Here is a 25,682-nt window from a genome sequence, read left to right as displayed (position 1 = left end):
AGATTAACATTCTGCAGTCCTCTGGATGAAAAACAAGCTTTTCCTTTGGAATATTCAAGGCATTTCAAGTGTGTGCGCAACATGAATCATTGCAAGGATCATAAGAGCCCCCACAGTTAGTATATGTGACACTTCAAAACTTCTGGTATCAGGTATACAGGCAGCAATGGGGCCAGTTAAGGCTGGTAGAGACACTGAAATGACACTCTGCTGCTTTGGAGCCGTTGGTTTAAACCTCTGTCACAAAAAAAACCTATGTGGAGCAGTTTAGTTCTGCATGCCATTGCCTAAAGACAGCAAGAGGAAAAAAAATAAACTGGCTGAATAATTGTCCAATTTTCTTACTTGAGTCAGGCCTGTGACTCTTGTTCTAATAGGACTTGAGCACGAGTCTTTATAGCACTATAATGGTCGATTCATCTCAGTTCAGCTCTGGCTCCAAGTTGAATGATTGCTTCCGAGCAAGCATTTATACCTTATTTGTTTGACTCTGGTGTAGTCACATAAGAGCACAGGTGGAAAACCAGTAATCAATTGGCCTCCTTGCTCCACCCTTCTAGCTTGTTCCAATTATCAGCCTCTGCTAGATTATTCTTTCAAGTGAATGGTTTATTTAACATTGGAGGTAAAAAGGACAGCAAAAACAGAAGACATAACAAAGGTGCACCGTATTAGAGTCCCTCTGTACTACAAAATTTTCAATCTATATTAAAATGTGTAAATTTATGTGACACAAGGGAGAACAAAACTGCCACTAAACCCAGCTACAGTCTTCTCTATGCAACCACCAATAATTCAAGCTGAAGAGTTTGAAGAATGTACCAGGTATTTCACAACTTGACAGAAACTCTTGTGCCTGCTGCCCCTGACAAAGCAAATGGCCTGACAGAACGCCAGCTGCGCAGAGCCCCCGGCCCTCAGGACAGGCAGAAGGGAAGTCACACTCAGATTTCGTTTGGTATCTAGTAACAGCAACTCATAGCTAGCAATGTCACTACACATCAGGAATTCAATGCCAAAGGTAGGTTGATTTTGCAACTTGGTTCCAGTTTCAGACAGTACTGGTATCAGTGGCCATGGAACACAAGGCATAAACAAATACTTCCTCATCCTTTTAACGCAAAGTCAACCAGATTCATGCAGCCCTTCAACAACAGAAAATACTACATAAACCAAGAGACTTTGTGACCACTAAAATCACAAACAGGTAAATCAGGAGGAAGGAGTATTTGAACACCGTAGACCCATCTACAACCAGTGTAAGCTACATCTAAGAGAATGTTTATCTACAACCAGAAGCACGTGAAGCAGGCCAAAGCATTCAGGATCTTTGGGAAGGAGACCTCTGAAGACTCACAGAATAGTTGAAGTCGGAAGGGACCTCTGGCAATTGTTTAATCCAGCCCCCCTGGTCAAAGCAACTACAGCAGGGCGCTCAGGACCATGTCCAAATAGGTTTTGACTGTCTCCAAGGATGGGGACTCTACATCCTCTCAGGGCAACCTGCTCTAGTATTCAACCTCCCTTACAGTATTTTTTTTTCCTTATGCCTTAATGGAATTTCCCGTATTTCAATTTAAATCCACTTCCTCTTGCTTTTCCATTGGACACCACTGAAAAGAGTCAGACTGTTTTCTTTACTTCCCCATGATCCTCTCTGAGTCTTCTCTGTTCCAGACTGAACAATCCCAGCTCTCTCAGCCTCTCTTGTATGAGAGATGCCCTAGTCCTTTAACTACCATCATGGTCCTTCGCTCGACTCACCCCAGTGTCTTTATGACTGGTAGTGAGGAGCCCATCACTCCAAATGTGCCTCACCAGGGCTGAATTGAGGGAAAGAATCAGCTCCCTTGACCTACCATTAACGTACTTCCTAAAACAGCCCAGGTATGTTGAATTTCTGTGCTGCAATGATGCATTGCTAGCTTGTGTTCAATCTGGTGTCTACCAGGACACTCAGGCCTTTTTTTTTCCCCAGCAAAGCTGCATTCCACCTCGTTGGCCCACAGTATGTATTTGCACATGGGGTTGTTCTTCCCCAGGTGCAGCACTTGGCATTTTCCTCTGCTGAACTTTCCATCAGATTCCTGTTGGCCTGTTTCTTCAAACTGTAAAAGTGAACGGTGACACAGCACTCTGGTGCCCCAGCCACTCCTTCAAGTTCTGTATGATCCTGTGACCTGCCAGCTTGCTGAGGGTACACTCTGTCCCATCATCTGGGTCATTAACAAAGATGTTAAACACCGTTGGTCCTGGTCTCAACCCCTGGAGTACGCCACTAACGACTACCCTTCCCCTGGACTTCATGCTGCTGATCACAATCCTCTGAGCCCAGCAGTTCACCCAGTTTTCACTCCAGCTCACTGTCCAGTTATCTAGTCCACGTTTTATCAGCTAGTCTGTGAGAATATTACAGGCAATCATGTCAAGTCTTAACTGAGGTCAAAATAAACCACAACCACGGGCATTGCTCTCTCTTCAACCACTGAGCTACACCTACTAGATCCCAACTATTAGATTTCAGATATCCTTCTCAGATTTGTCTGCCTGACAAACCTGGTGGCCTTCCATGTCGGGGTTACAGCATTGGTGGATAGGGGAAGAGCAACTGATGTCACCTACCTGGACTTGGGCAAAGCATCTGACACCATCCCAAATGACAGCCTTGTCTCTTAAATCCACGTCTCTGCGATTTACAGACTGACCACTCAGTGGATGAGAAATTGGCTGGATGGTCACACTCAGAGAGATGTGGTCAACAGCTCCTTGTCCAGGTGGAGACCAGTGATGAGTGGCATTCCTCAGGGGTCAGTATTGGGACTGGCACTGTTTCACATCTTTGTAGGCAACACGGACAGTGGAACTGAGTGCACCCTCAGCAGGTTTGCCGATAACACCAAGCTGTGTGGTGCAGTTGACAGGCTGGAGGGAAGGGATGCCATCCAGAAGGACCTGGGCAGGCTTGAGAGGTGGGCCTGCGTGAACCTCATGAGGTTCAACAAGGCCAAGTGCAAGGCCCTGCATCTGAGCTGGGGCAGTCCCTAGCACAAACACAGGCTGGGCAGAGAATGGCTTGAGAGCAGCCGGCCCTGGGGGTGTTGGTTAGCGAGAAGCTTGACATGAGCCAACAAGGTGTGCTTGCAGCCCAGAAAGCCAACTGTATCCTGGGCTGCATCAAAAGCAGCGTGGCCAGCAGGGCGAGGGAGATAATTCTGCCCCTCTGCTCTGCTCTTGTGAGACCCCACCTGGAGTGCTGCATTCAGCTCTAGGGCCCCCAGCAGAAGAAGGACATGGAAGTATTAGAGCAAGTCCAGAGGAGGGCCATGAGGATGACCAAGGGGCTGGAGCACCTCTCCCATGAAGACAGGCTGAGGGGGCTGGGGTTGTTCAGCTTGGAGAAGAGAAGGCTCTGGGGAGACCTCATAGCAGCCTTCCAGTACTAAAGGGGGCCTACATGAAAGCAGGAGAGGGTCTCTGCCAGCGAGCACAGTAATAGCACAAGGAGTAATGGCTTTAAATTAAAAGAAGGTAGATTTAGATTAGATCTAAGGAAGAAATCATTTACTATGAGAGTGGTGAGGCACTGGCACAGGCTGCGCAGAGAAGCTGTGGGTGCCCCATCCCTGGAGGTGCTCAAGGCCAGGCTGGACGGGGCCTTGGGCAGCCTGGTCTGGTGGGAGGTGTCCCTGCCCATGGCAGGGGGTGGAACCAGGTGGGCTTTAAGGTCCCTTCCAACACAAACCATTCTGTGATTCTATCACTCTCAAAAGAAGTTGGGATTAGAGGGATAAGGGAAAACAGCATGTGTGTTGAACTCTGAGTTATGAAAGAAAAAAAATGAAGCTTAGCAAGTTAGCAGACCCACTTAATGCAAAACAGAACTAATTCTCATTTTCATTTTCAGGGAAGTAGTGGAGGCAAATTTTCTCCAAAAACTTTCGTGAGTATAAGACATGGAGATTTTTATTGGTGTTTTTAAATTCACAGCCAATGCACAGCACAGAAGAGGTGCCACTGATAGCAGCAACGAAAAACAATGAAGATACTACAGAGTAAACAAGATAAAGAAGCAATTCTAAAATTATACACATTCCTGGTAGTCAGCTTTTCATATAACTGGGTCAATTAACAAGACGCTGAAACTGGTACATTATTTAGAGAATTTCATGTGCAATTGACTCTTTAACAACCAACAGTCCCACAGGATTTTGTACACGGGCAAAATAGTATTTGTTATGAACTGCAGTTTTTACCTTGGATTTAGTCCTCCTCAAAAAGTAATGGCCCTTTAAAGTATTTATTCATCAATAATACACTTCATCATTATTATTATTATTATTAATTTGTATGAATGCTTTTCTGATCAAAAGGGATCTGAAACGATGGTACCAGTGCCCCACAGCTGCCAAAGACTTCACCACCACAATGGAAGAGCCATACTCTTCACGGGCAGTCTCATTATAACCGTTCTGAAGTACTTATTTTCCGCTTACCTATAAGACAATCATTATATCGTGCTACCAGTATTTCATAAACATAATATTACATCACTGAGATTTCAAATTATATTAAAAAAAACACCCCATACCACCACTTCTCACAACAGAGCAGTAACTATAAAAAGAGAATAATTTTTTCCCTTTGCCTTAGTTTTTCTTCTTTCAAATTCTATTTTTATTTCCTACAGAGACAACAGTCATTCTGCAACTGGGTTTATCCATGAAACTGTTTTAGTATGTGTATAGTCAATAATTCCTTCTAACTAGATAACTAAATCACTGTCTTTATCAGTAAATATTTCTCAAGTGAGCTGCATTAAAGATCTAATGATTAAGCCACGAAACTGAGATTTTGGGGTTTCAATTCTGTTCTAGTTGTAGCTTTGGTCGAAGTGGCCAATGCCTGTTCTTCAATTCTTCATTTATAAACTGGAGAATCTTTACACTAATACTGAAAGTATCGTTATGTATCATGCTATGCACCCTCCTTTACCTGCTTTCCCATCTGAAGTGCATATTTGAACTTCAATGAGCCTCAGAATGTTTCCAAACTGAAAATAAAAGCCTCTGTAAAACAAACAGCTCCACAACCCAAGCTGTAAGAGAGCTTTGTAAAAGCACTCTTGAAGATGGACTAGTGCAAAGTGAGTTGTGTTAAATTCACGCATCCTTAAAGAATATTTAAACTAAGGTGACTTTACATTTACATAGATTAAGATTATTAACATGATACATTAGGCTATTTCCATCCCAGGCACTGTAAAACTTACAGTGAAAAGGATGTAACAAATAGCTGAGAAAGGTAACTTCCTATACCTTTTCAGCTTGTCGTAAAAGCTTGCCTCATTCTGCAGCCTGCTGCCTTCTGCTTTCTTTTCTCTCACATCGCTCTAAATATACCTAGAGACTCTAGCAGCTTTACTTTCAATGACGATATTTAAATATTGCCTTCCCAGAACTTCAGTGCATTGAGTATCAGTCTATAAGTCATAAAGTGCTTGGAACAAAATCAGGTTATACAAAGTGACTATCTAGTCTGCCTGAAAAAACAGCCAAAAATCAGCCCTGTTTTGCAACCCTATGCACCCCTCCTTACATGCTGTTCACGGTAGCACTACTGCCACTTCTAAACAGCATCTCCTAAGCCTTGGTTCTGTTTAGAGGTTTTCTCCAGATACGTCATCTTAGCCTCCCACACAGGATATTAATTGTGCACATAAGTCTTTCTAAATAACAGCTTTAAAACATTACTCTTTCCAATTGTTGTTTACAATTACTGTCAATTTAGATTTGTTTGTGAACTTCAACAGTTTAAGTAGCTTTTTCTCCTATGAAGTAGACTCAAAGACGAAGACTTGTTTTATTACAGTCACCCTAAAGGAACAGGTTTTCCAAAACAAAGCCCTGTAGATAAACACTTGACCCCTATAATTCTAGCAACTCTTAAACATGATAAAATTGATTTGCAACATGACTCTAAAATGAAGAAGGCAAGCAGACAGTTTAGAAACCAGCGAGCCAAGAGAGGTGTTCTCTAGAGAATATGATTCAAGAGGGAGACTAAGGGACCAGGGAAATGACTTCACCACAGGAAGGAGTTTCAGAAATCTTAATGAAGACAACAACATACAGACATTTTTCTTACATGCCAAAGAGTTTTTAAGCTCACCTTACTAACAGCTCTGCTCCCACATTAACTATATGAATCCTGATTAAGAAAAAGTTGAAGAAACTTACACCCATGGTATGCTTTTGATATACATATGTCATATGCTCAACAACTTAAAATTGATTTGCAGCGTCAACCTGGCTATGGAAAGCAGATGTTTCTGCTCATCCCTAATACGCTGATCAGCCAGTTTAGAAACCCATATGGGAAACAACTGTGAAGGATCTAATAAAAGTTTACAGATAAAGGAGAAAAAAAAAAGGGACTGTTTCTGAGCGTTAACATAATAAAAAAATATCCTTTATAGGAAGAAACAACTGAGGGGAAGCTATAAGCACCAGTTGCCACATGAAATTAGGAAAAAGAAACAAACATGATAATTCTTTCAGAAATAAAGCGAACAGTTTACACTTACCAGATTATCAGTCTCTGGATCTTCACAGAAAAAGGGTTTTCCTTCTTTCTCCTGCTTCCTTACAAAATTTTCAATATCTACATCAAAACTTGCAGAAGTTGTACCTTCTGAGCCTTGGGTAGATTGTTCACATTTTTCAAATAATAGTGCTAACAAGGGAAATAGTGGGTGCCTAGAATGAACATTAAAATATATGAATAAGTATTTTCGCTTATGTACACTACTAAAAAGAGAGCTATCTAGCTCACATAAGGTAACAGTCACTCTCACAAGAAACAGAGAGACAAGTCTTGGAGGAGAATGCACATAACATTACTGGCTACAGCAGAACACGATGAAAGTTTGTTTTTCCGTTTTGATTTACCACACAACCTAGAGGCAAGTAAAGCAGCAAAATAAGTCTATTTAAACAAACAGAACAATCACAATCTAAAGAGCTGTGACATGCTATTTCATTTACTGTAATTGAGTGATTAAATACAACGCATTAGAAATGGGGATTAAGACTTACAAATAGGATGAATAGAGATTTAAACTTTAATTTAAAGTCCAAAATGAATAAATAAATCATTTATTTTTCAATGTGGGCCTTATTTCTACATCATAAATAACATTACAGCACTGGCTACAGTGTGCACACTATACTTAGAGGCCTCCTATAAAATAGGTTAGAATGGCTCAGAGCAGAAGACGCTTTTGTCAGCACAAATCTGCAAACGAGTGGGTATGTCTTTCTACTTTTTTAACCTGCAAACTGGTAATAATTCTGTGTTTATAAAGCATTTAAAATGGAAGAAAAATGAAAGAACATTTAAATTCATCAAAACTGAATGTACTGCTCAGCACAGCACTTAACACTGGAAAAAATCTCAAATTATTGTGTTTACTCATCAACATTTAATTCAGTTTGAGCTAATTTCTGGACAATAGATTGTAATCCTTAAAGAAAATAAAGATTGACCTAATTACAATAAAATCCCACATTAAAAATGAAAAGCACAGTATAACAAATAGTGAGCAAAACTCAACTGTCGCTCGCTAAATTGCACTTGCTCTTTAAAAGCAGCCAGCTTCAGAATATCCTTAGAACTATGCTGAAATAGAAAGAATCCCACAATAAAGGGAAGTGGTTTTTTTTTTGGATAAATAATAACAGTGAAGTTAACTTGATCTCCTTCTTTCCCTGGATACTACTACTGAGACAGAGAGCCAAGATATCATCTGAATTTAAGCTGCCTATACTACTAAAAAAAACAAACATAAAACAACAAAAAACCAAACCTCTCTTTACCCTTCAAAAGACAGAGCATGAGCCCATTACTACCTGTAAATGGCCTGCTTGTCTGCATCCATTGGAGTTTGAGATTCTACAGGGGCAGGACTCACCCCTTCTGCATCAGTTTCAGAGCAGTTGGGATCTTGTTCAGTTTTTAACTCTGTTACTACTTGCATCTGTAGAAAAAGGATAAGTTATCTGTAGATCTGTATGCTTGACATAAAATAAGTGTACTGTTTTCTAAGGAAATAGCAATGCAAAGGGCTACTAAATTGCCAGAAGGTTGGTATGACTTGGCAATTATACAAAAAGCCATAGCGGTAACAAAAAAACTCTTTTAATCCTTGAGACTTTTTGATGGGTGATATAAAGGTCATTTCAAGTTTCAGCACTCAGCTCTAAATTGGAACTACAGATATTAGTAAATTGTTAAAGCATTTTGTCTTCAAAGCGGTGATTTTTGAAGCAAGCTAGACTCCATTGTTCCAAAGATCTTACAAGGATGTCCACATAAAAAGCGTTTAGGATGGAAGCAACAGAAAAGAAAAGCTTCTGCTCTGAGTGTTCTTATTTCTTACTGTACATTATATCAAGATACAGAAAAAAAGAGATCCTGAAGTCTTTATTACCAATTAAAATGCACATTTTCTTACAAAACTAAAATATCGTCCTACCAATCTCTCAGTTATCAGGAGCGTAACTTTCACCACTCAAATTTACATGTTGAGATAAGAAGTTATTTTAGGAATATCAAGCTCCTGGAAAAAACAGTAATAACTCCTTCTACAATTCCAATTAACAAAAACATTTTGACAAATTTTGATTGGGGGGGGGGGGGGGGGGTGAAGTGTAAGTACCTACCATTCAGAAATATTTTTAAAGATATATCTGCCAGTTTATCTAAACGCAATTCACATATTCATACACAACAAATTTAGTCACCTCTTGTAAAAGCTGTCAGTCTAAAACAATAAATTTCCATGAGAGGGGAAAAAAAAAAACCTGTCTGGATTGACGGTCAGCAAGCGAGCAGAGCAAGAAAAAAAAACTGCAAAAAGGTAGAAAAAATAGAAAGCCCTATGGAACTACTTAAAAGACTGAACAACTCCCCAGTCCCCGTGACTGTGTGAAATACCTCCTCACGTTACCATTATTGATCCCACCTGTGGGGTCAACAACTGCTGAATTCCACACTGCTGTTCCATTAGCGGCGTGGCTGCAGATGAACACCTGTCTTCCAGGGGACAGCTTTTCTGCTTCCCTATGGCTTTTTCCTGCCCACTGCCTCCACCCTCCCTGTATGTTAGCATCCACACGTTCAGCTGTTTGTTTGCAAAGCCCCGATTGCCTCACCAGCTGTATTTCGGAGCACAGCACCACTGCCTGCCACCACTGGCAAAACAACGTACAGCCACAGCTTCTACCCAGCCCGTCCTGCATTGCACTGGGAGGCTGGCAATGCCTTGGAGGCTCTTCACAGGTGTTGGAAGTGGTTTTCCCCATCATCTCCAGTTAAATATCTCTCAGAGTAAGTGGTACCTTAAAGGGGAGTCATAGTCATCCCCCCACAACCCGATGCCTCGGTTTTCTCCCTTTTGAGCACTGGCAGCTTCTGTACAAAATAAGTTGCTGTGATCTTTTCTACTTTAACCCTAGCAAGTTTTATCTGGAGCAGAGACAGATGCTAGGTATCACCGTGCAGTCAGAATTGACACCTTTAGAAATGGACTTAAGACTGCAATCCTCTGCCCTCTTTCCCCTTGGATACACGTACATGTCACAGGAACCCTCTGAGAGGGAGGGGAGCTGCCCGCCAGGAACTATCAGAGAATCTGACTCTGACACGACTTCATCTACTTCCACACAAGGTAAGCAAAAGGCCTTTACACCGCCCCAATGAGAGCCTGAGAGAACTGAAAGGTGTGTACTTTAATACCTGTCAGGGACATGTTCATGCAAAATAGGAACCTGAGCAGACGACACAGTATCCAACCCAGTACAGCATCCTACCTCATAAAAAGCTTCCTCAGCAAGCAGAGATGATTTTTAAACCAGAATGCTTGCAAAAATGATGCAACTTAATGAACTAATTTCTTGGCTAATGACAAGAAGGAGGAGCAAAATAAGAGGGGGTGACTCCTACAAGTGATTATAAATGTTGAGCCACACATCTGCAGACTTTGAAGGTGGAGATTGTGTTTAGTTAGGGCTCTACCTTGCTAGGAAGAGGAAAGAAAGAACTCACTTCAAACTGCGAGCTATTTTCTGTGGGCCATTTCTACATCACAAAAGAAGCAGGCACCAAAATTACCTGCCTATATTGGTCACTGAGTTGAAAGCACAAAACAAGTGGAAAGAAAATGATCTCTCCCAATCTGTTCTATACAAAACCACATCCTACTTTCACTGAAGTGACACAGAGTGGCATGTATTTGCTGAGGGAATAAAGTAAAAGATGTAAGGCAGGTGAGAAGAGAAAGAAATTAGAATTGCAATAAAAACAGCAGACAACAACAGAAAAGCAATAATCTCAGGTTGCATTCAGATAAACATTTTTCTTTTATAAGAGATGGAAAAAGTTGCCGTTTTTCTTCTGACTGTTCACCACTGTTGCCATCTGCTGACAGAAGTACTGGTATTTACTGCTTAGGGCTGACACACGGTAACATAAAAATGGGTCTTCAGAGTACAGGCCACTGGCATGACTTGTCTCCAATTAACAGTATTTTAATTTAGCAATTCAAATTGTTGCAATACACAGCCTGTTGTACAAAGAAGAAACATCATGTCCAGACATATCCTACTATGCTTCCAAATTCTAGCTGTTCGTTAACAGAAATAAGAGACTGGAAGAGCAATTCTTATCCATAAGCTCCTTATAGTAATTGAAGTATTTTATCAGTTTTCAGTGTGCATTATAATTGCAACAATTCAAACTAGCATATAACAGATATGCTAGATAACTAGATAACTAAATTTATAGATAGTTCTAGATAACCAGATTGTTCTATAGATAGTTCTACATAACTAAATTTATTCTTCATTGCTCAAGACCAAGAGCCTATGGCTGCCGAAATGTCACCTGACTATTGTAACTGCAGACACATAAGAACACCAAAGAATCATGTACTCAAAATATTAAGGATACACACCTGACTTTCCTAAAAATAAGAGCACTACAGCACACAATCTACAGCAGAATCAGAAGAAAACCCCTTACCTACCCATTCTTCCAGAAGTTACGCGAAGTCATGCAAAGATCAACTTTTAATTGAAAGCTTTTATTAAAAGCTTTCAAATATTAAAGAATATTAGCTCGTCACTTTGAAGATCTTGTTTTTACAAACAACAGATACTGAAATAACGCCAAAGTAGGCAATAGAGTCACTATGTCCTTCTCTTGCTAACTGTATTAGTTCATGGAGAAAGAAAAACACACTTACCTGTTGTCCATCTTGATAGTTGTCTATACTTAATGTCTGTGTTGCCATCATGGTTAAGAATATGTTAATTATGTCAAATCATCATAAGTATGAACAACTATTCTTTAAAAAAGGAAAAAAAAAGAAAAAAGTCAGTTACAAAAGTGACCATTGAATCCAGTTGCAAAAGATATAAAATAGATTAAGAGTTATAACACCAAAAAAAAATCAGCGAGTTTATTGACAATAAAAGTTACATGTATTTTCTCAATGAAATGCCACATAGGAAATCACAACAGGCTTCATCACTAAAACATCCATTCTGTAATTCCTTATTTTAACATCAGATTTTTAATCAGAGTATGAGGTCCTGCTACATTCCTAAAGTTCAGGTAAACTCTAGTTAAGCACTGCAAAAACAAACGCTAACTCATTCTAAGGTAACACATAAAATACAGAAAGGAGCACAGATTTGTTTCTTTGTTCTGTAAAGGCTAACAAACACCACATTGATCCGTAACTGAAAAAAATATTGAGACTAGCAGTGATGAAGCAAATGTAGGAAGTGTTAAGGAATGCCAATTTACTCATGAGCATGAATCCTATATTCTAAAATTAGGGCCCCAAATTTCTTTTGCAAAACTAAAGTCTCAAATCACTTCTGAAATAAGGAATCTACTATCCAAGTCGTGGAAGGCTCAGCAAAGGATGGAACAACATCTATTTTTAAACAATTGGGCCTGTGAAGTTATATGCTTTGAAAAACAACTTAGAAATTCACAAGTCTCATTTTCATAGACATTTAATACTTTGGGAAATACTAATTTCAGTGAGATTTATGAAAGAAATAAATGTATGTCTGTCATTCCCTCTAAGAATTAGTTGGAATCTGGTAACTAGATGAGCTCAAAAAAAAAGTCCACCACACTTATTTTACTTTTCATTTTCTTGTCAGATTAGCAGGCACTACAATACAAATAGCACAATCCATTAAGCTGTTACCATTAAATATTACCATAGAACTCAATTTCTCTTGACATGTAGGAGTCCTAATGTTTAGCTACTATAAAAATAGTCATATTAAAAAAAAAAGACAGAGCTCTTGCTTTAAAATGATTACATCCAGGTATTCATTCCAGGTTTTCTGCTCTCTTCTGCTTCTATCAGCATTGAAGAATGAGGTATTAGAATTTTGACCAGCTTAAGATCTGAAATGAAAACTATTTTCTTTGTAATGTGTTCAATCACTACAAATGCTTAAACTGTTTTCAAATCATTCCTTAACCATTGCATACTAGTACTATATATGACCATTTTGAAGAGGAATTTTTACAGTTCTGGAAAGCTGTATCTCCTGCAGATAATATCAGTCACATGTAAAAGGTTTCGTTTAGGAAACACGGGACAAATTTCAAGATACCCTTCTTCGAGCTTGGTTCTGGCACAGGGTCATGGCATGGCTGAACAAGTTTCTGTCTGCAGACAACGCGCACGTATTGCCTGAAGCAGCTTGCAGCCTTGTAGCTAAAAGGTATGCGGGGGTTTGGGAACTCCTATGCTAGAGTATCTTTTTCTTCAGAATACAGTTGACAGAAGAAGAGAATAAAGACTGCATGCAGGGTTTTTTTCTAATAGCTTTAAGGCAAGCGTTGTCTGGTTGTGGTTTGGTGGCAACCAGCGCCCCGTAAAAGCCAAGTTCTCTGAAGTGTTTTGGTTCGAGCGGCGGAATCCCGAAACGTCCTGCCAGAAGTCGTGCCACGACGAGCCAAAAGCCTCACATGGCGTTTGTGTGTGGTTGTAACATACACCAAATATATAGTATTAACACATGAAGTGCACTAACTGTAGCCAGAACGTTAATACTCTATTTCTTTATACAAAAAGCCCTGGGGAAGAATACGAAATCTTTTCTGTCATATGGCTTTACTAGTCTGTCTGTGCCTCATGACAAACACTTAGCTTATGTTTATTAATAAAGACAAAAACCATCAACAGAACAAAATCCTCAATCCCCATAATCCCTAATCTCACGCTGACACTAACATGAAGAATACCTTTTAAGTTTTTACACAAGTGTTACAAAACCACTTTCTCCTTAGACTTTTTTTTTTTTAATAGCTATGAATCATTCCATGTTAAAGTTAAATCAGATATCTAGGCATAGGTATCTTTCCAAGAGAACTTTAAGGGAATGTATCATAAGGGCTAAAACATCAGCCCTGTAAGCATTTACATTATGTTTAAGCGTTTATTTTTTCAGAAATGATAGCTTACAACCAGGGCGTTAACGACTGACTATATTGACAAAGAGGCACATGCAAAATCCCGCTTTTCTTCCCAAAAGGCACACATTTCATTTCTGACTGAGATATCAGAAGCACACACCAGACTACCCTCAAAATCAAAACAGAACATTTGAGCAGAGCACACTCAGTCAACAACAAAATAGTAAACACAATTTGGTGATTATTTTAGAAGTGGTTTCGCTCACAAAATGTCATTAAAGAAATTGTCTGACTGTGGGAGAAAGATAAGTTCTTAGAAATGAGGAAATAAGAAAAGGTAAAACAGGACTAACCCTTCCTTCTAGATTTCCAGAAGGAAGAGACATTCTGGGTTTGGAAATCCCTCAGTCCACGTGAAGGATGGAAGAAAGAGGTGCTCAGCTTTGAGCTAGATGCACAGACAATTTCTCCAAAAAGCCTCATTCTCTCCCAGTGGAATAGCTGGAGAGCATTCTACGTGGGTATATTCTTCATTTCCCATAAGAGCTTCCCCTCTGACTTATAATTACAGTAGAGGAAGATTAAGCTATTAGGCAAGATAGCAACTGATGAGATTTAGTGAAGACAACTACTGCAAATCAAGAAGAACAAATTGAGCTAATGACACACTTAAATTGAGGCAATTAACTGAGGAATTACTTTAGTTCACTAAAGAGAAACATCTCCTCATTATCCAGTAGTGGTTAGAAACAAACTGTGTTAGACTTCAAGAAAAAGAACTGAAAAGGTATTTACACATTTGGCTTTTATAACCTAATTTAGGATCCAGCATCCAGTTCTAGTTAGCAGATACACAGCCTAAGCAGATGTTCGTTCTGCAAGCAGCGATGCTAGATGAAGCTGGTATCACTCCCAGATGTTTATCACTGCCACCCTGCCAGAGCTAATTACTTCCACAGCCCTACCCCTGAGCTCACCGAGCACGTGAACGACGTCTGATCCCTTCTACATAAAGTCAGCCAGGCTAGTTCAACCCACTGTTAAAGGTGGCTATGATGCAAACCAGCTGACTTTGTCTCAAGCACATTGCCGTGCACTCACACAACCCCTGCTCTTGGCTGACCTATGAGTGTGGTAATTTCTGGTTCATGTGTGGTGATTATCAACTCACAGCAGGACCATCTTTAACCAGCATGGCTATGCCTAATGCTATATGGCCTAAGGTATCTGAAGCGGGCCTATGCACACATGACTCCTGGCCAACTCAGCTTTAAAAATTCCAATTATTCTTTGTGAAAGAAATTGAGAGTAGAAGGAAAACAGTGCAGTTGTGTTACATTCAAAGAGTTACAAACAACAAAAATAACCGGCGGCTGAGAGGGTCTGCCAGTCTGCTTCACGCAGAACAGAATTAACCTCATTTTATTTATTTTGAAAACAAAACGCAAGAAAACGTTTCATGTAAACTGGAAGCTGACACATGAACTGCAACCAGAAACACCACTGACATCTGCGGCGAAACGGAATTTGTGAAAGCATTGTGTTTTGCAAAACAAAGTGAAAGGAAAACAATTCAAGCCTTTAAATAAAAACAAGTGTGGAGGTAAAAAGTAGAGTAGAAAGGAAGCTAAATCGAGAGGGGTGATCATAATTAGAAATGTGCAGACTGTGCAAGTTAAAGAGCATCTAAGTAAAAAGATTAAAGGTGAGCTGAAACACGTACTCAAAGTGATTACTTCATGTCCATCACTCCTCACTTGCTCTACTTACTCCTTCATAATTAAGAGCACAGGGACCACCCAGTAATGTTAACAGAAGGTGCAAGTAAGCTGTTGGAGTTCAGTAATATCATTTTTAACATATACAAGCTACAACAGATGTTTGTAAGAGATATAAATAGTTATGCTTCAGGGTATAAACCAACCACTAACTGTCTTAAGGTTGTGAAGAAACTACCCAACTGACTTGTTAACACGTAATTGTTCCTTTTAATTTTCCCCTATGTACGTTCTTTTGAAGTACTTCAGAGAGAAATGGGCAACTGGCAGAATCAGTATGGCTATTTGTTCGTTCATTCTTAACTTTAGTCCTGGCGTTTGCTGTGTAACACACACCCTTATAGTCAATTCAACGTTAAACAGAATCAAAACCGCAAGCCTGTTTGACGCACAAAAATCATCTAGAACTGGCTTTGCTCGGCATCAAAATACATAATGATATTTTCTCCCATGGCACACTGCTTTCTAAAAGAGCTCAAAAGTTGGCTGGGAGAAAGCTGCTCACCCCTCTCCTTCCTTCAGTGGGTTGGAGACGCCATTATCTCATCACGGCAGAGTGAATCCCACTGACGTACCAGGTGCAGGACAGGAACCTAGGAACCAACAGAGAAAGGTTCAGGAGGAGACAACAACATAAAACATTCCTCAATCAGTCTCAGAAAGAAAGGAAATATTTGGGTTTATTTTTTCTTCCACCCAAGGAAGAAGTAAAATGAGAGGAATTCTTCTTTGCAATTTTTCTGCATTTTTCATAACCTGTAATCCCCCCTACTGTCCCACAGTATCGGGGATAGCAGTCCCTGATGTTATTACATTCGTTCTTCGTCTTTGCTGATGCCTGTAACAGAAAGCTGTGTTTGGACTGCTGACTTGCTTGCTCTTGAATCTTTACTTGAATTCTTTACTCTCTGGTTCACTGTCTGTCTGCTTAGACTAGACAAGACACATCCCAAAATAAAACTACAAAATGCAAATAGGAACAACTCATCAGTGTTTTAAAGGAAGTTCTGTGTAAAAATTCAGCACGAAGCCAAGAAAGGTCAAAGACTTTTTTTTCCCCGATGTAAATCTCCTTCATAATCATGCTTTGATTTGACTGTGGAATGTATTCTAATGATGGCTACAATCAAGTAATCTACTACAAGGTAAGAACTAACAGCATACGAAGGAGCATGAGCCATCATTAGTACCGTATGTTCGGAGAAGGCAGGTTCTGCTACAGTATTCAACAATTTTAACAAGCTTTCAAAAAATATCCCTTAAAATTACTTTTATTTAATTATTTTATTTCACATTACATGACATGTTAAAGCTACTTTAAAGGCTAGTAACGATTGTGCAAGCAAAGCAGCAAGGATAGTGAAAGAATTTAGAAAACACAACTGCTGAAAAGCAGTAAAGAAAGCCTGCAAAACTATCTCAGGGGAGGTTCCTGGCACTAACGTTGTACAAAGGCCAACCGAAACAATATGATGGCTAAAACACACAGCTGAGGTCTTGAACTGGACTATCTCCCTTTCTCACAAAAAGTTCTCATGTTCCCAGTTTTGCCATCTGCATAAAAACCGTAACGAAGATAACGTCATTTTTGAAAGCGAGATGAAGTTAGTATTTACATTTGAGAACCAGAATTTATCTGTGTGTAGTGTACAAGTAATGGTTTTTCAGGCAAGTTCACAGAAAAACAAAATACTGAAGGCCAGCCAATACAGATGCCATCTCTAGTACATGAAACCTAGCTCTGGAAGAGCTGGGAAGATACTCAGGGCAGCTATAAGGCAGTCTATGATTTGGTCACTGGTTAGAGATGAAATACTGAGCTAGGAGTCTCAGTCCACGCTTGTGTACCCACTCGTGAAGCCTCGAAGGGCAGATGAGGTGTTAGTTCTCACCACTTTCTCTAAAGCTGTCAAAGACCTGTGTCCCCCAGGAATGGTCTTCTCTCCTTTTAGGAACTTCTCAACTCTGCCATGAGAAGACACCACACCTCTTATTCCCTTCTTCACACACTATTCACATTCTGTCATTTTGGTACTCATTTTCACCTACCTCAACTTACGGGGCTACTTTCAAACAAAGGACTTCTCACTATACAGAGTCTTCTGAACGTAGGTCACTGCCAGATATATGGGTATTATCCACGCCTTGTGTCTGCTCAGACATAAAGGAGTACTTCACATCGTCGGTCTGAAGAGCCTGTCGTTCCTCCCATTCAGAAACTAGCGCAGCAAAGAACCCCGCACGCCACTGCTGCCAGATCGGATCACTCAAAAAATGTTTCACGTACGAAGAAGAAAGTGGCCCTTCCTTGCAAAGCCTTCAGCTGGTAATCTTCAACAGGCAAGACAAGGCTTCCAGACAGTGCATATGGGTGACTGAGGGCAGAAGGAAGGAAGTACTGAAGAAACACAGGCCCAGGTGGAAGATGCTATAGAGGAAGAGGTTCGGCTGAGGAGCCAGAGGACATTGTGCTCTTACTGCTTTCTTCCAAAAGACACCTGAGAGTGACTGAGAGACTACAGTCTACCCTAAAACGTATCAGGGAAGAAAACGATCAAGGTCCGAGCTTGCTTGTTTTGTCCTCCCATCTGTGTCAGAGGAGGCAAGAACAGGGAGAAGACATGGCTGTTAAAGGATGGGGGCGATACCAGGGCACTGTGGGGCCTAAACTTAGAATTACTCTTGCCAACGTGTTTTCTTCCTCTTTCTCCTCTCACAGATGAGCTTTGAAGTCATGTTATCAACGTAGACAATATAGTTAGCTACAACACCAAAACAGACCGCTGCTTGCTTTGTCATTTAAAAACCGTACCACAGCTAAAGTTTTTTGTTCCGAAGTAAAATACGGCCGTGTTCATTCAAGCACAAATGAAGCCTCTGTTCAGCCATGCTCATTTTGCATGTCAGTAAGAAACAAAGACCTGTGCATACATTCATATAGACAAATATTAGCATACATTAAGGGTGAGATACATTTATACGTTCATGGATTCAAATAATAGTAATGCAGCAAAACGTAGAGTGTATATGACAACTTGCCAGCAGAAATTCATTCTACCCTTGCTGCAATGGTTCTTTATCTCCATCAACCTGCCTACGAAGAGACAGTTAGTAAAATTAAGACAACCAAACCAACGTGAAGTTGATGCATGCACGTTTATTAAAACTGCACTTGACGAGAACGTAGGCCGTATTCAGTAGCAAGGTGGCTTTCATTTCCTCTGTCTTTTGTACTTTCGAAGTACGCTCATTATTTAGAAATATTACACTTTCAGAAAGATGATGCTCCTGCTCAGGAATATAATACCAGCCTCGGGGAGTTACACTACACGGATACAGCTAAACAGTTATTACACAACAGCTACTCTGTCAATTTCCCTGGGAGACGAGCCCTAAAAAAGCCCCAAAACCAATTTTCTACTGCAGTAAAATGAGATTTACTTTGTGTCACTTTTTTCCCTTTATTGTTTGGCGATGCAATAAAGTTATTTATATATTAATCTGAACGAAGATTAGATTAAAAAAGAATGCACCTTATAATTTAAGAAACCAAAAATTAAAAATAAATTAAAATTCACTCCTAAAGGTGAATTTCTTCAGAAATACAAGCTGCAACCTATCATTAACCTCTCTGTGCATGTAGGATTTTGAATGTATATGCTGTGTAACACTGACTTTCTTCAGCAAGACCACTCCAATACGGTATGTACTGCTTTCTTGTCCTGTTAATTCCCCATAGCGTTCTTTTTTTCCTATCATCCCATGTGATAATTTAACAAGGCATACAAAGAATTTGCATCAAAGGCTTTATCTTCCAAGCATCACCACGCACTGTCACGCAGCATGATAAATGACAAACCACCTCATGAAAAGATTTGCGTCCCTTTAGCAATTCACACACGTTGAACAAACTCTGTTCTCTGTATTCTAAAGGGGTTCTGGAAATTCTCCCATTTGTAGGTACCAAATGCAAAAAAGTACTGTATAAAACAGTAGCACTCTTTTGTTCGGTAGTACAAGCTAGAGTTGCATATGCAGTAACTGACAAAGTAGATATTAAGGATGTGTAAGATAACAAATTTCTCAAGGCCCGGCAATGGAAGCAGAATTCAGGGCACCTGGGTCTTCACCTCCTAATTCTGCATACGTCCTTTGGGTCTGCACCAACGCATTTCTGGGGAAGTGCACACAATCATGGTTCATGTTACTGCCAGTTTACCATAGTGCTTCTTCATAACAAGAAAGATGAGAAATCCTATTCCAATCTAGTCGTAAAAGACTGTCGTCTCAGCGTCCTAGGCATCCTGGCTCCAGGGAGCTCTTGGCATTGCAGAAGGTAATCCTCATGGTCATGAAAACTTCATTCTTCCAAGTATTAAAAGACTCAAATTCAAGAAACTTCCTGCAACACCTCAGTTTCTCCTACCCATTTCACACTGTAATTCAATGCTGCTTTATTAGCTCCATAAAGTAGTAGTAAGGAATTAAGGGGACTAGAAGGAAATCTTGGTAAAAGGAAAGCCAAATGTGGGGGAAAGGAAACCTTCCTTCTCTAATTGCTCCAAGACTCCTGTGGGATTAAGAGTAGGAGGGAGTGAAAGTATTTCCCATCACTCCCTCATTCATTCCTACTATCCACACAGTAAAAGATGATTCCTTTAGCTATTTTTCCCCCCTGCGTTCTTAACACTGCACACTAAAGGACTTTATGGTCCTTGCTTGTGAATCCCAGCATGCACTCATGATGCCGCATACCTATCTACTTATTACGGGGCAGAGAATTATTATTTTTCCCCTCAAGATTTACCCAAGACGCTGTCCTTGTGACATTTTAGACCTCATATCGAAAAGAGTGTAGTGCCTGCCTTGCTGCTGTAGTGATAGGAGGTCCGCATTAGAAAGACAACCACGAAACCCTTGAAGACCAGAGGACACGTACCAGCAATTACACAGCCGGAACTGCTTCTGGTACAACTTTCCTACTTAACCATATGAATTAAACTAAATGAATTAAACCAAAGAACCAGGAGTCTGATGTTAATCAAGATTTGTTATCAGCACCCAATAAGCTATGACTGAAATTGTGTTTTGTGTTTATAGTTATTTTCACAAAGAAGACACAGAATAAGAACCGATCTCACTATGCCTTTATTGCTATTAATTACTCTTTACAACGTTAGCAGGATTTTTATAGAGGATGTCACTTCATAAGCATCTGTAAGTTTTCCAACATTCTTATTTACAAAACTAATAAAGTTTCTAATGATTCTTTCTATAACAAACTAATCCCTAATGATACTGAAGTACAACTGAAGGAAGATGATGAGTTTCATTGAGCTAATAACTGCCTTTAAAATGGGCTTAAGATGTTGAATATGCAACACACCCCCCTCTATACATTTCAGGCATTTAAACACTTCATCGAGATGCTCCATTGTCAATGATTTTATTTTTATGTCCTTGAAAATTTCAAAACCAATAGTTTTCAATGGACTTGTGAGCCTGTCAATGAACCAAGCGTGAACTTGGACTAGTTGATAAACTGAAGTGACAAAATCCCAGCCCAGCAGCTGCCAGGTCTGGTTCCAATTGCTCAGCAAGTTTTCCAGCACCTTTCCCTTTTCGACTCCAACGTTTCGCTACCCCATTTCACTACTAACTCCAAGCCCTGGAGCAAATCGCTGTTTTCTTTTCAAAGTGGCATTTATTTAAACAATTCTCCCTTTCCGGCTCCTCAGTAAACAGCCGAGCACAGCTAACCAGAGGCAATCAGTCCGACTACTTTCTGCAAGGCAGATGCTCCCTGCTCCAGCCTCTGCTGCTGGAGGCTGCTGCTAGTGCCCTCCACGCTCCCTGCCTCTCCCACCCACCTCGCTGTGCTCCCCAGCCTCGTACCACCCTGCCCCTTCTTCCTTCCACATCAGGTCTCCTCTTCCCCACCTGCTGCCCTCTCATTCCCTCCGCTCTCACCATTTGTAGCTTTGCTAGCACCATCTCTTCCATGCTCCTGGGCTTACTACTGCTTTTCCACCAAGCTTCCATCTCTGTCCCCATCTCCCTGTGAATGCCAATCTTCACCCCTCCATCAGTGCCGCCGCTGCCTAAGCACCTTGGGGCAGAAGTGCAGCTCAAGAAAGACCATCCAGGATTGCACTTACCCAGCACCTACCGCTGCGGGAAGCATCATGCTCAACTACTCGGTCCAGACGATGACTGCACACTCAGGTGATGCGCAACAGACGGGACAACACTCGTGTTACACAGGATATTCAGACAATTTAGTAAGTATTTGCCAAGCAAAATACTTGAACCAGTTTTTCCGAGAGCTTTTACCTTGTTGAAGTTTCCCTAGGAGCAGCCACACACACCCTGTCGATGCTCACACTCCTTCCCCTCTCCTCTGCAGCGCTCGATTCCAGAGCCCGAGTGCTGAGATGCTCTTAAATGAGCCAAACAAACACTTTTTCTTCCTCTTTCAGTCAACATATTTACTTTCTCCTAATGTCTTTTTCAAAAATGCTGAGTCATTTTAGCCTAAACTTTCCGGAATAACCCTGCTCAAACATACACATCATGGCAAATTTCAGTATGACTAAGAAATAAGCTACTGAAAACATCTTAAAAAAATAAAAAAACCAAGTTGTCATGGCCCACAACACATGCAGGTGGGACTAGAAGATGTGAATTACATGAGCGTAGACAGACCTGGAAGTTTTTTAGTTATTAAACATACAACGCAGCACACATGTTCATTCCCCCATTCTCTAGGCATGTCAAATGTGTACAAAGCTCCGATTTCTGTCTTACAAACCTCTGTTTCTTTTGAGCATGAAAGACTTGGAATTTATTTTTTTCAGTATTAAGTGTTATAATACCCTTTTTCCCATTGTTTTGTTTGCTGTGCAGTTTGCAGAAAGCTAAGCAGGATGTGAACCATAGCCAGATTTCCGATTTTTTTTTGTAAACCAGATTTTCCCTCTGTACTCAAGAAAAAGCAGAGAATTTGGAAAGCTCACAAGCAAAATATAAACTGAAGTTTAGTGGTAATAAATAAATAAGTAAATAAACAAATAAAATTCCCCCGTTCAGTACTCCAGCAGAAAGCTACCATATTCTACCCATTTGTCTGAATAGCAGGCTCAGGGGCAGTACGGGATTATCACAGTCATTTACCTCCCATTTTCAAAAATCTCCATTTGACTGTTTTATGTATTTAAGTGGCTTTCCTGTTTAACAGCAAAGAGCTCTGTTACACATGCATGTAGGGGAGGAAAAAAAAAAAAAAAAAAGAGAGTTCATGGCCTGGAATAGTTGCTGTATTAAAAACAAATAAGTGTGTTTGTACGAAGGATGATAAGCGAGTAGGTGAATACAAGCAGACCTGAATTTTATTTCCATTTCTAACGCTGACTTCGTTTTTATCCTTCGGTAACATATGTGACCCAGTATCCCCATACTGCTGGCACAGAACCCAAGTTGCTGCCCGCTACCAACTTCCTAAAAGCACGGCAACGCTCCAGCAACAAAAAGATTGGTATTCCCAGATTCTTGGCGTCTTTATTTTCTGCCTCGCTTCTAGCTCCACTTGTGCTACCAACATCACACAGTTATGACACGAAACGGCCTTACTGAACGAAGTGAAGAATCCGCTAACCAACGTGAATATTTTAGCATTCGATTATCTCAGGCAGGGCTGTAATGGGCTGGGTAAAATGCTTTGGCAACATCTGGCAGCGAGCAAGCAAAGGAAAGCACTCTATCAGCAGCTTTTTTCCTTGCTCTCGGAATCCTCTGCTCAGAAGAGCACTAAGTTGTTTTACATTTTGTACAGCATCGAGCTGTGGTAAAACAACCCCCCGAGAGACTTATCATTTGTAAACCTCCAAACTCTTAACAAGCGAGACCGAAGCAACCAGCTGCTGCTGCAAGGAAGAAGTAACATTTGCGGAATTTTAAATTTCGCACACACACACACACAAATGATCCAGCCTCATTTACACCGAAATTAAAATACTAATCTGCTTTATTTTGAACTTTCACGTGTGCTGGTTTTGCAGAGGCAGCGTTAGGCTCCCGGACCGCGGAACCATGTTCTGACAGCCAAGCCGGCCTACACCTCTCTCCTCGCGGGATGGTAGCTACCACAGGAGAGGGTTTGCGGGCCATTCGCTCCTGGCTGTCAGAGCAAGGCTTAGTAACAGCGAAAGAAAGAGTCGCTCTATTCTGGGAAACTGGTCTGCTTCTTAAACGCTTCTGAATTTGCTGTAGTAGCAAGCGGAATTGCCATGACTTTCTTACAGCGCTGCATTTACAGGATGGGCAAAGGTGTGAGAACAATGCAGCCCAAAAGCAAAACTCTGAAAAAGAAAGAAAGTACAGCTTCCAGGAGGCACATCCACTTTGTAAGACTCAAGAATTTAGTATGACCACATAAACTTCATTCACTCAACTAAGCTCTTTTTAGTTCCACTCACGGAAGACTGCAAGGACTTAGTTTTAAAACATTACTTCTATACAGGAATACTTCAAGAAACAAACCAAATCCTTACCGTGGTATCTAGACTGAAGAATCATACAAATAAAGCTGTTACTTCTTTAATATTAAAGGCATGTAGATACGTTTTACATGCTGAAGTGAAATTTCCAAATACATACATTTGGAAATACGTCTATTTCCAAACTGTAACAGCAGCATACAAAAAACTCGAAGGGTTTTCTTTTCCTATTAGCACACAGGAAACGGTAACGAGATAAACTGCAGTCCAGCAAAGCAGTTTAACTACACCGTAACAAGATGAGAGACAGGTATAAGCGCTCCATTTATGTAGATGGGGATACATGGGTGTAGACTAAAAATGCATGCCCCGAAATCATGCAGATCGGTGAGAATGAGCAGTATCAGAGAGTATGAAGCCCGGGTGCGGTGTAACATCCTCTGTGCGACCCTGTTTCTGCCTTGCACACGCAGAAAACGGAGCTACACCATCTACCATTTGGTCAGCTGAGGCTCACCCGAAGAAAGCACGATAAAGCCAACACCAAAGTTTTTGTGTGGGTATTTTAATCATAAAGTGACAAGAAAATACGTAACCAGTCCACTGAAGAAATACGTACATATTTGATTGGCAGTAAACTGACAGAACGCATATGAAGAAATTCAGAATCGCTCGTTTTGGGTATGAAGAAATTCAGAATCGCTCGTTTTGGGTAGATTAAAACCAGTGACATACCAAGAGGCATGGGACTGGCTCTGGGGACCGAACGGAAAGGAACTGCTGTTTGTCCTTTCTGGAAACCTAAACGTAACGACCGCGGACGGCCACCGACGGCCTCAGAGCAGGAAAATTCTGCGTCTTTATTCCGCGGAGCCCTCCACGAAGCCGCATTTAAACGCATTTACGGGCCGACACGCCGGCGACGAGCTCCGCCAACACGCGCGGGCGCCACGCAGCGCGCCCCGGGGGCCGACCCATGCCCTCAGCCCCTCGGCCCCCGAGGCGGGGCCCTTTAAGGCTCCCCCCCCCCCCCCCCCCCCCCCCTCCCTCCGCGCGCGCTCCCTCGCGCGCCCCCGCCAGCAGCGCGGCGAAGGCGGGCGGCGGTTCCAGAAATTTCCTCGCTCCCCCCTCCCCTCCCTCAGCCCCCCCCACCCCCGGCGCGAGCCGCGGCGCGAGCGCCCCCCCCCCTTCCTCCCCCTCCCCCTCCTCCCCTCCCCCGCCGCCCGTGCCGGCCGCGGCTCCCGCTGCCCCCACCCCCCCACCCCCTCCCCCGGTGCCGTTGAGCGGAGCCGGAGCGGAGCCGGAGCGGCGGCCGGGCGGGCGGGCGGGCGGGCGGCGGCGCGGCGCCGTGCGTGTGGCTGGCTGGGAGCGGGTTTGAGTGACAGCGCTTACCTGGGTGCCAATCTTCGTCACACTGACAAGCGGCTGCAGCAATCGGGACCCGCACCGCCGCGCCGCGCGTCACCGCGCACACCCGCGCCGGGCCAATGGCCGCCCGCGCCGAGCCGCACGCCAGCGCGCCGCGCGGCACGCCTCATCAATATTCACCGCCCGGGGGGCGGGGGCTGCGCCCCGGCCTCGTGAATATGCATGAGGGGGGCGGGGCGCGCGGCGGAACCACGCCCGCTCCGCCTCCCTCCGCTGGGGGGAGGCTAAACCACCACCTCCTCGGGGGAGGGGGGGGGGAGGGAGATACCAAGGGGCTGCGCGCTGCGGGGGGGGGCTCGCCCCGAGCCGCCGGGTGGATGGGGCTGGGGGGGGTCTGTGAGGGCGGAGCCCTGTGGGGCCGCGGGGGGCTCCTCGCCTCACGGGTCCTCGGGCAGGAGGGTTGGGGGGGGCTCCCAGGTCTGCCTGGGGAAATGTCCCGAGGTGTCTAAGCCCTGCTTTTAAGGCACGAGTGGTC

At 42.1% G+C, this 25,682-nt stretch overlaps 1 protein-coding gene across 9 annotated transcripts in view; it reads right to left on the bottom strand.

Moving 5' to 3' along the window:
* The window catches only part of PKNOX1 (PBX/knotted 1 homeobox 1), a 44,568-nt gene extending 19,246 nt beyond the window's left edge, over positions 1–25,322 (bottom strand). The window contains exons 1-5 of one of the 9 annotated variants that reach the window (XM_083797554.1): positions 25,172–25,322; positions 15,790–15,877; positions 11,303–11,404; positions 7,908–8,035; positions 6,584–6,755 (exon numbers count right to left, since the gene is read on the bottom strand). In XM_083797554.1, the coding sequence (XP_083653680.1) occupies positions 6,584–6,755; positions 7,908–8,035; positions 11,303–11,353 (351 nt within the window). In that variant the 5' untranslated portion in view covers positions 11,354–11,404; positions 15,790–15,877; positions 25,172–25,322. Of the gene's footprint in view, positions 1–6,583; positions 6,756–7,907; positions 8,036–8,720; positions 9,123–9,212; positions 10,848–11,302; positions 11,405–15,789; positions 24,807–25,171 lie in introns of those variants that run through there. The other 8 variants (XM_083797557.1, XM_083797556.1, XM_083797559.1 and 5 more) reach the window with 8 other exon arrangements.
* Positions 25,323–25,682: the final 360 nt, after the last annotated feature.

The sequence above is a fragment of the Anser anser genome (assembly GCF_964211835.1).
Source record: "Anser anser genome assembly, chromosome: 1".
In the NCBI taxonomy this organism is placed as follows: domain Eukaryota; kingdom Metazoa; phylum Chordata; class Aves; order Anseriformes; family Anatidae; genus Anser; species Anser anser.
This window is presented reverse-complemented; position numbering and strand designations above follow the sequence as displayed.